The sequence below is a fragment of the Ananas comosus genome, linkage group 16 (assembly GCF_001540865.1).
Source record: "Ananas comosus cultivar F153 linkage group 16, ASM154086v1, whole genome shotgun sequence".
NCBI classification, from domain to species: domain Eukaryota; kingdom Viridiplantae; phylum Streptophyta; class Magnoliopsida; order Poales; family Bromeliaceae; genus Ananas; species Ananas comosus.
The window spans coordinates 6,312,050-6,322,640 of NC_033636.1; the positions used below are offsets into that span (position 1 = coordinate 6,312,050).

The 10,591-nt window shown below is 36.2% G+C and overlaps 1 protein-coding gene across 2 annotated transcripts; it reads left to right on the forward strand.

The window, feature by feature from the left end:
- Nucleotides 7,581-8,442, forward strand: LOC109722616 (eukaryotic translation initiation factor 2 subunit beta-like). Of its 2 annotated transcripts, none has more exons than XM_020250710.1 (4): nt 7,581-7,690; nt 7,918-8,026; nt 8,154-8,209; nt 8,329-8,442. In XM_020250710.1, the coding sequence occupies exons 1-4, from the start codon at nt 7,646-7,648 to the stop codon at nt 8,407-8,409; spliced, it is 291 nt and encodes a 96-aa protein (XP_020106299.1). In that variant the 5' UTR covers nt 7,581-7,645; the 3' UTR covers nt 8,410-8,442. The 2 variants fall into 2 exon arrangements, with proteins under 2 accessions (XP_020106299.1, XP_020106300.1); XM_020250711.1 differs by having other exon boundaries at nt 7,591-7,690; nt 7,878-8,026.

Genomic DNA, 10,591 nt, shown 5'->3' on the forward strand with positions numbered 1-10,591 from the left:
TTTTTTTAAATACTTAAAATATTCTAGATCAAGTCTAACGGGAGCTGATCTCGATTCGAAAATGCCCAACATCGAAAACGACTTGAAAGCATTAGAGCGCTACCGTGCTTCAGAAGCATACTAGTGCACCTCTCTCTCTTCTCTCTCTCTCTCTCTCGTCTCTCTTCTCTCTCTCTCTCTTCAATATCTATATATTATATATATATATATATATATATATATATATATATATATATTCGAGCTTTTTGAGCTTATTTCGAGCAAGCCGAGTAATACTCAAGCTTGGTTTGAAATGAATTTCAAGCATTTTCTTTTGTTCAAGCTCGGCTCATTTAATTTCTAGTCGAGCTTTCTAGTCGAGCTCGGACGAGCTGAATATCAAGCCAAACGCAAGCCGACTCATTCATTTGCCAGCCCCACTCTCTCCCTCTCTCTATCTCTTTCTTTCTTTTTTTCTCCTTTCTTTGAGAACCCCATCTCCCCCCTTTCTTTCTATCTTTTCCTTTTCTTCTAGAGCTCCATCTCCCCATCCCTTTCACCATCTCTCTCTCTCTACTCACACATTCCAGACACCGCTCCAAACCTGCAAGTACTACCTCGATGCCGCTCCCCATCCACATCCATGGGTGCTAATGCTCCCTAGCGCCACTCCAAACCCGTGGGAAGAAAGGAGATACTTAGAGCAGCGTCAGGAAACGGCATTGAGGTAGTGTCTGCAGGCTTGGAGGGCGTCGGGGAGCAGTGTCGAGGTTCTAACCACGGATTTGAAGCACGGATTTGGACAGGAGTGGCATTGAGGTAGTACTCGTTGGTTTGGAGCAACGTTGGGAATGTGTAGGGGGAAGAAAGAGAGAGAAAGAGAGATGGTGAAAGGAGTGGGGAGATGGGGTTCGGGAGAAAGAGAAAAGATAGAAGGAAAGAGAGGGGGGAGATGGGGCTCTAAGAGAAAGAGGAAAGAAAGAAGAAAGAAAGAAATAGAGAGATGAGAAGAGAAAAGTAACATTGGGATTCTCTCTCTCCTTTTTTTCTTTGTTAATAACGTTAAAGAGAGAATCTTGCTTAATATCCCTACTAAATTGCATGAATCTCAAAGTTGATTCTAAAGTTAAAAACACTATAGCACAGTGCTTCTAATGTTGGAGGTTATGGGTTTAGAGAATAGATGATGTTTTTGGGTTCTTAAAGTATTACACCAAGAGACATCAAGTTTGGAATGCTCAACAGTGTTACCTCCAGCTTAGGGAAACCCTAGGGTTAATAAGCTATTGGGCTCCAATTAATATAGACCTTAATACACTTTCACCTATTGGGCTTGTATGTGAACATATTATTTGGATTATATAACAATATATCCAACAATCTCCTCCTATATTCTTCATACAGCACAATCCAATACGGTGGTTAGTGTAATGTTCAAACAAATATGAATCATCCACATTCGGTCCAAGACAATCAACTCGGATTAAAACTCAATCATCAATTGCAATCCAAATGAGTGAATCATTCTTATCATGAATCTGTTCTGAGATCAGCATACCCCAAATAATTCTCAAAATCAGTTCACAACCAACATATGCATAACAGTCAGATATAAGTAGGCCAGTCAAAATAATCCAAGGCCTTACAAATCCAAGAAAAAGGCATAATAACATCCACAAAATAGAGATAGCAAAAAGCAAGTCTTAAGTAAATGGACTCCATCAAAACGGGTAATAGTAGGTGAACTGTCAAGTCCCTGTACACTCTAAAAGAGCTTATCATCATAACATCAGGCAGAGAAGAACATATATTAATGTCATAAAGCATCATAATATCATGTTCATAAGCATCGAGCCAGTTTCATAAATTATGAACAAAGCCTAAATAGTTTGATTTACAAAGAGCCATCAACTTAAGTTCATTTGTAAGAGAATAATCATTGTCTAGTTTCAAAGAACATGAACAATACCAATAGGCTTCTTATGCAGATAGCTATTTCTATGTTTCAATTTGGAATGTCACAGTTACTAATTCTTTAAAGTCAAATAATTTAGCATCAAGTTTGGAATGAGATCATTTAACCAAGAAAAGAATAGTCCAACCTAGTTGGATTGTATCATCAAGTTTGGAATGACACAAGTTTTCTAGGTAGAACTTTTAACTAGGTTAAAGTCATTTTCATCAAGTTTGGAACGAGACAACTCACCCTTTTCAAATTAGTCCGCAACCATGAACATCGGTGAAACATATAAATTGTGCTTGACCACCAAAGGAAGATTCAATAATTCAAAACATGCAATTAGAAGGTAAGTAAATGTTAATTAAGGCTAATCTATATAGTCTTTAACCCCATTTCCCTCACTGTTTTGAATAATCGATCTTTAGGCATACCTTTTGTGAGAGTATCGGCCATGTTATCCTTCGATCTGTGAGAGTATCGGCCATGTTATCCTTCGATCTCACATCGATCAAGGTGATAGCTCCTTATTCTCTCAGATAATTCAACAACGCATGTCTCAGTCTCACATGTCTTCTCTTTGAATTAAAGAAAGCATTCTGGACAACTTGGACAGCTGCTTGATTATCACAGAACATGCTTAAAGAATTAATCTGTAGCCGAGTCAAAGGAATATCCAAAATTAGATTCTTTATCCATTCTGCCTCTTCGCCAGTGGAAGCTAAAGCATAAAGTTCTGATTCCATAGACGACAAGGCAATACAAGTCTGTCTTTTGGATTTCCAAGTAATAGCAGCTCCACCTAAAGTGAATACATATCCACTTATGGACTTACTATTTCCAATTTCTAAGCACCGTGAGGCATCATAATATCCATCCACAGTTGGAGGATAACCAGAATAACATAGAACATAATCTTTCGTACCTTTAAGGTATCTCATCAGCCTACTAAGGGCATCCCAATGCTCTTTACTAGGATTACTAGTGAAACGACTCAGCATGCCAATTGTAAAGGCGATGTCGGGTCTAGTGCAACTCATAGCATACATGAGACCACTGATCAGTTTCGAGTATTTTAATTGATCCACACTGGTCCCTTCATTAGGACTCAGTCTTTTATTATAATCACATGGTGTCTCACTCGATTTACAATCACTGTATCCTCAGGTAGAAAGTAGCTGCTCAATATAATGAGTCTGCCTAAGGGAGATGACTCGCCTTTCAAATCTTACTTTCATACCAAGAATAGTATTAGCAATACCAAAATTTTTCATGTCAAATTCTTTAGCTAAAGTAGCTTTCGCGTCACTCACTACAAAATGACTATTTTATTTGACATAGAACGATGGTAAAGGCATTTATCTGAATAGCTAGACTGAAAGCCATAACTCTTTACCACTTTGTCAAATTTAAGATGCCACATCTTAGGTGCTTGTTTAAGACCGTACAAAGATTTATTCAATTTACAAACTTTGTCCTCAAGACCTTTCATGACATATCCTTCCGGTTGTTCCATGTAGATTTCTTCATTTAACTCTCTATTTAGGAAAGCTGTCTTTACATCCATTTAATGCACTACAAAGTGTTAAATAAATGCAAAAGCAAGAAGAATTCTTATAGTTGATAGATGACACACAAGTGAATAGACATCAAAATAGTCTATTCCACTCTGCTGTTTATAGCCTTTAGCTACTAAACGTGCTTTGTATTTGGCCATTGGTCCATCACTATTCAGTTTCTTTTTCAATACCTACTTACAGCCTATAGCCTTAGCCCCTTTTGGCAAATTGACTAGCTGCCAAGTGTGGTTCTGCAACAGAGAGCTCATTTCATCATCTATGGCTTTTGCCCACAGTAGAGATTCTCTAGATCTCATTGCTTCTTGATAAGAAAATGGATCATCCTCTAGATGATAAGTAACAAAGTTCTCACCAAAACTTTTGGGAACTCTCTCTCTTGTAGATACTCTACCTAGAACTGATTCAACAGCCAGCTGTGTGGGATTAGTGTCAGAAGGGCCTGCTTCAGATTCTACAGGAGATTCCGAAATCATATCTATAGATCTAGAAACATTCAAGCCATGATCTTTGAGAAACTTATTCTCGAAGAATTCTGCATCTCTAGATTCTATCACTGTGTTAGTAGATAGATCTAAAAACCTATCTGCAGCACTATCTTCTGCACTACCTAGATATACACAGGTAATGGTTCTAGGTCCCACCTTAGGTCTCTTTGGATATTGTATTCTTACATAAGCAACACAGCCCCAGGTCCTAAGAGTATCATATCTACAAAGACGCTTATGCCATATCTCATAAGGTGTCATAGACAACTTAGAGTGTGGCAACCTGTTCAGGATGTGATTAGCAGTCAGAACTGCTTCTCCCCAATAGGAGGAAGGCATGCCAACTGTAAGTAACATAGAATTTAATATTTCAGTTAACGTTCTATTCTTACGCTCGGCAACACCATTTGATTGGGGTGAGTAAGGAGCAGTGGTTTCAAGTATTATACCCTCTGAAGCACAAAATTTCTTGAACCCTGTCATTGTATATTCTCCTCCTCTATCACTCCTAAACCTCTTAATTTTTAAATTGAGTTAATTTTTTACTTTAAACTTGAAAATCTTAAACTTTTCAAAAGTCTCATCTTTCGATTTCAACAAATAGATATGACAATATCTAAAAAAATCGTCTATGAATGTTATCAGATACTTCCGACCACCTCTAGCGACGTAATTTCTAAAATCACAAAGGTCAAAATATATTAGCTCAAGAAGTTGTGTGCTTTTAGAAATCGACTTAAAAGGTTTTCTAATGATCTTAGCTTGTGCACACACTTCACATTTGTCAAATCAAATAGAAGTATCCAATGGAATGTTGTGAGTTTTAGCTAGATGTTGCATTTTCCTGTAGTTCACATGTCCAAATCTATTGTGCAACAACTTTGGATCAATCAGAGTAGAACTCACATGGTTTATGTTATCAGTATCTAAAGTCAACCTATACATACCATTAACCATGAATGCACAACCGAAATAACATGAGTTAACAGATAAGGTTACTCTACCATTCATAGCTGAAAAGGACATACTAGCTTTATCAAGTAAGCTCATAGATATCAAATTCTTTTTAAGTAAATGTACTACTCTAACATATTTCAGAGTTAGTAATTTACCTGAAAAAAGCACCAAATTTGCAGTTCCAGCATGAGTCACTTTTGCCTCACCACCATTGCAATTTTTCACGGTGTCTTTCACTTCTGTGACCTCTGTGAGTAGGTTCTTGTCATTTGCAGCATGACAAGTAGCGCCACTATCCAATCACCACTCAGAAGAAATACTAGCCTTTCCAATTTTTATCATTCCAATAAAGGCTTGAGGCTCAAATTCATTAATTAGCATATTAATAGCCTCACTTTGTGGTGTGTTATTCTTTGGCTTCTTTGATAGTTTACACTCTACTGCCCAGTGACCACACTTTCCACAGTTATGGTACTTTCCTTTTTTCTTCCTTTTGTAGATAGTCTTTTTGGCCTCTAACTGTGAAGAAGATTCACCTTTTGGTGACTTCGACCTTTTCTGAGGTTTATTGAAGTGTGAAACTAAGTTGGCAACTGACTTTTGTTGTCCTACTTGTTCTAAACTCTTTCTAGTGCTGTTTTGATCTTCAATGTGAATATATCTCTTTAATTCATCCAGTCCCATCTGTTCTTTCAGTATGTGCATTTCAGTCTTGAAAGAATTCTATTCAGCAGGTAGCTTAAGCAATACAAGACCGACAAAGAGATTATCGGACATATCAGATTTATCATCTTTCAGCTTATTCCTCATGTTCTCAAGTTCAATTAATTGAGAGGTGATGCTTGAATTCATATTGAACTTAAAGTCAAAGAATTTTTCTGCGAGAAGAGTTTTAGAGGGCCCCTCTTGGTTTTGGAACGGAGCGTTCAAGTGATCCCATATCTCTTTCGCTGTCTTATACTCACTATAAGTCATAGCTAGACGAGGATTTAGAGAGTTCAACAAGTAATCTCTATAAAACTCTTCATCCTTGTTCCATTATTCATCCACATCTTCAATGGTAGATGCAAAATCACTCAAAACAGTATAGAATATTTCATGTTCTTTCATGCCAAATTGAACATGTAATTTCCAACCATGAAATTCAGTGACATCAAATGAGTGCGGCTTTGTAATATCATAAGAACTACGCTTTGCCATTTAATCAGAGCAAAGTGTTAGAAAGAGTGCACCTTGTAGTCCGCAGAGCTCACAAAGTCGAATAAAGCCCCTGATCTGAATCAAACTACTTTGTAGAGGTGGAATTTGCCAAAAACAGACCCAAAAATGGATCCGTAGTGCCCAAAAACCTTAAGATGAACTGCCCTCGTCGTCGAAAATTGCTGAAAATTTTCGATTGTCGTAACTCCATCGTCTGACCTCCGTTCGAGACGAGTGACTCAAAACGTTCGTATCGACGAGTAGAATAGAACCCAAGTGGTTTCACCCTTTGAAATTGGCTATAATTTTTGGGTTTTTAAATCAAAGATTTTGGTCGCCTGAATTTCAACTCAGATCCCGGCCAATCCGACCGTCGAAATCGAAAGTAAATTATACTTGTGAGTTCGTCTTGACGAGATATTCAAATAGACACCTTACTCGCTCAAATCCGACATACGATCGTAATACTTCAAGATTGTTGGAGGTTATGGGTTTAGAGAATAGATGGTGTTTTTGGGTGCTTGAAGTATTACAACAAGAGATATCAAGTTTGGAATGTTCAACAGTGTTATCTCTCCAGCTTAGGGAAACCCTAGGGTTAATAAGCTATTGGGCTCCTACGCTTTCAACTATTGGACTTGTATGTGAACATATTATTTGGATTATATAACAATATATCCAACATCTAATACTATCCATATCTATTATTCTATATGAATCCTCAATAACTTTACCACGTGGCAGTCTATCTTTCACCCACATTTGTTTTTCTTCTGAACCAAACCGTCTATCTGAACCGATCTAATCCTTTTTCGAACCACCGCTAAACCGAACCGCCGCTCTCTGTTCTACATGGTTTTCGTACGATTCTCTGAACCGAACCATGCGTCTGAACCGGCCCGCTCTCTTCTCTCCGTATTTTTCATATGGAGCGTTTTCTCTCCTTTCTTAGCGGCGCGGTCTCTCTCCCCTCTCCGCTGCACGCTCCGTCTTCCTTCTTCGTTTCGTACGATACGTCGTTCTCTCTCCCCACTCTGCTGCATCATCCCTCTGCCCTTTCCGTTTCATACGGCGCCTCCTTCGCTTCTCGCCCGAGCGCAATAAATGTTATCGTCTTATCTCGCCGTGGCCGCTGGAGACGTTGGCTGGCTGTTGGCAATGGTGTTGATATTGGATCTCTTTTTTTTTTTTTTTAGCTTTCATTTTTACCATCCAGACCTTCTTTAAATTTTATTTTTCACCATCGCTTCTCTAAATGAATATAATGCTCTAAAATTTTGGATTTCCTATTGTCTGATTGGTTCAATCTTTGAAATTGTAATTGCGCTTTTTTTTCCTCTTTTGTTTTGTTCCTATTTTCTTCATATTTTGGTTAGATCTGGGACTAGAAATAAGTAAATAGGGTTAGTTCACATTTTTGATTCTTTAGGTATCCGTTTCTTATGATCAGGTTACAGGTGCTTTGAGGATTTGAGTAGGTGCTCAATATGGCGGAGGAGAACACATCACAGATGAAAGAGGAGGTGCCAGAGGTGAATGGTTTTTCCTTACTATTTGATTATTTTGTTCAGTTCTTAAAGTAATTTGCTAAAGTACTACTTTGTCTGTGCTTTGGGAAAAAGCTAAATTTCTGCAGATAGGGTTAGTTTCAATGTTTTAACTTTTTTTAGTGTTAGCTTCTTAAGGCTTATATTTATGCTACTTTTGATGGTGGTTTAGGTAGTCATATTTGATTTATTTGGTGCTGATGATTGTGCAGCTTGCACCTTTCGACCCTACGAAGAAAAAGAAGAAGAAGAAGAACGTGGTGATTCAGGACCCTGCAGATGAGGTGGATAAGTTGGCTGAGAAGACTAAGAATTTAACAGGTTTAACCTTTTTTCTAATAAATGCTAACCATTTAGGTGCTTTACTTTCTCAGCTCTTTTAACCTGTAGTTATAATAGATTTATGGGAATTGTTTAATTTTGAGCATGACATGCCTGTTTTGTGCAGTTGCTGAGTCTGGTGAGCCAAGCTTTGCTGGGATGAAAAAGAAAAAGAAGAAACCAGTAAGTTTGAGCTCCTACTATTTGACATTAAGCAATTCTGCTTTTTTGCTTATTAATTCGATTTTGATAATTTGATCTTGAAACAGTGATGATAATTTAATCATTTCTTTTCACTATAGGTGGAAACTGATTTCCTTATTAATGATGAGAATGGGAAACTAGAGAGGATGTTGCTGGTAAGCAGTGCCTGTCATGCATGAAATATGTAGTTTGTAGTTTGTACTTTGTAAAGGTTTTATATATATATATATATATATATACTATATATAATATATATATATATATATATATATATATATATATATATATATATATATAGTGCGTCTGGTATGCTTATGGAAGCACGGAGCGCTCCGTGCTTCCACTTTGTTTTCGATGTTCGGACTTTCGAATCGACGATCGGCTCCGTTAGACTTGATCTAGAGTATTTGAAGTATCTAGAAAATAAATTTTGCGATTTTTCGATATCATTTGTCTAGTGATCGAAGTGGCTCAAAATCAACGTTGAAAATAAAAATCTTACAAAATATGATGATATGACATTAAATTTTTAAATCAAGTTATTGATCTTGTTTTATAGGTAATAAAGAATTTTCTATCAAAATTTCATGGCGATTTGGATATTTCTACACGCGTTAAACTTGCAACCGCTCACCACGGCCATTAAAATTATTGATTTTGAGCCTCTTCGATCACTAGGCAAATGATATCGAAAAATCACAAAATTTACTTTCTAGGTACTTCAAATACTCTAGATCAACTCTAACGGAGCCGATCGTCGATCTGAAAGTCCGAACATCGAAAACAAAGTGGAAGCACGGAGGGCTCCGTGCTTCCATAAGCATACCAGCCTACTATATATATATATATATATATATATATATATATATATATATATATATATATTGAGAGCTAGGCTCTTGCGCCTTCGAAAGCATGGAGACCTTTGTACTTGTAAGTTTTTTTCGATGATAGGACATCCAATTCGATGATCGGTTCCATTAGGTATGATCTACAACTATCAGAAATATCTAGTATGGATTACCTTGGCTAGTAGCTTAACCTACAGGATAGTAGCTTTTTTGAATGTTCATGTTTCCAGAGGTACGAAAGCTTCCGCGTTCTCGGATCGAGAGTATATATATATTATCAGATATATTTAAAACCAAATTTCATAATTTTTTAATTTCATTTGCCTAGTGAACAAATAGCATCAAAATGAACAATTGAAAATAAAAATCTGATAAAAAATAGTAATAAAAGACTTAAATTTCAAATCGAAAGTATGATCTTGATGTTGAATAGAATTTTCTATTAAAGTTTCATATAATTTGGATTTTTCTGCACTGTTGAACTTACAAACCTGCCACATCGACCGTTAAAATAGTCATTTTTGAGACCCTTTGATCACTTGGTAAATAATGTCAAAAAATTATAAAATTTGGTTTTTAAATAATTATAATAGTATAGATCATAGTTAACGAAGCCGATCGTCAAATCGAATATCCCATAATCGAAAATAACTTACAAGTACGGAGGCTTCCATACTTTCAAAAGTGCAGGAGACGTACTATATATATAAAAAGAGAGAGTGAGAGAGAGTCTAGCTAGGGTGCTTCTAATAGCACCAAGCACTTGGTGCTACCAAGTTTTTTGTTGTTAAATTTACCTTCTTAGCCAGTTCTACTCCTTAAATTATTCTATTCAACCAACCACTCACTCAATTCCTGGGAACCACCATCATCCTAATCGTACATCCTCTAATCCAAGGACTGAAAACCTACCAACACCATTGACTTAGTACTTTCAAAATCATAGGAACTCAATTATATATATATACTAGTTGAGTGTACCTGCAAATGTACGTAACAATTATTTTAATTTACTTTAAATCAATATAAATTTGTATATTATATTTATTTAAAAACTTATAATAAAAATTATATTTTATAAATTCATATGTTCTATTTTATTAGAAAATATTTACAATATCTATATTGTTCTTTTTTTTTATATATATTAAATATTTTTATTTATTTTTTGATTTTTGATGAATCTAAAATTTAAGTATTTGTTTTAAACTAAAAGGATCAAAATTTAATTCACATTTATTTCAAAATTTAAAAGTTAATTTTGATCCACTATATAATTAAAAAATTTTAATTGTTAATTCAAATTTGATATCTGTCACGCCCCGGGGTCCCTTACAGTTTAAAAGATAGCGGAAAAGCGTCTGAATTTTTTTTTTTTTTTTTTATATACTGACCCCAGAGTATGCCAGACCCGCCACAAATACAGAGATTCCACTGTTCACACGGACAGAGTCTCCCCTGTATTTGCACGGCGTCGCACAAGTACAACAGTACAAACAGGATACAACCA

Bases quoted from the DNA above. Each gene is read 5' to 3' on its own strand.
- LOC109722616 (XM_020250710.1), top strand. From the start codon at position 7,646: ATGGCGGAGGAGAACACATCACAGATGAAAGAGGAGGTGCCAGAG. The intron at 7,691-7,917 runs GTGAATGGTTTT...ATGATTGTGCAG, and splicing joins TGAAAGAGGAGGTGCCAGAG to CTTGCACCTTTCGACCCTAC. The intron at 8,210-8,328 runs GTAAGTTTGAGC...TTTTCACTATAG, and splicing joins AAAAGAAAAAGAAGAAACCA to GTGGAAACTGATTTCCTTAT.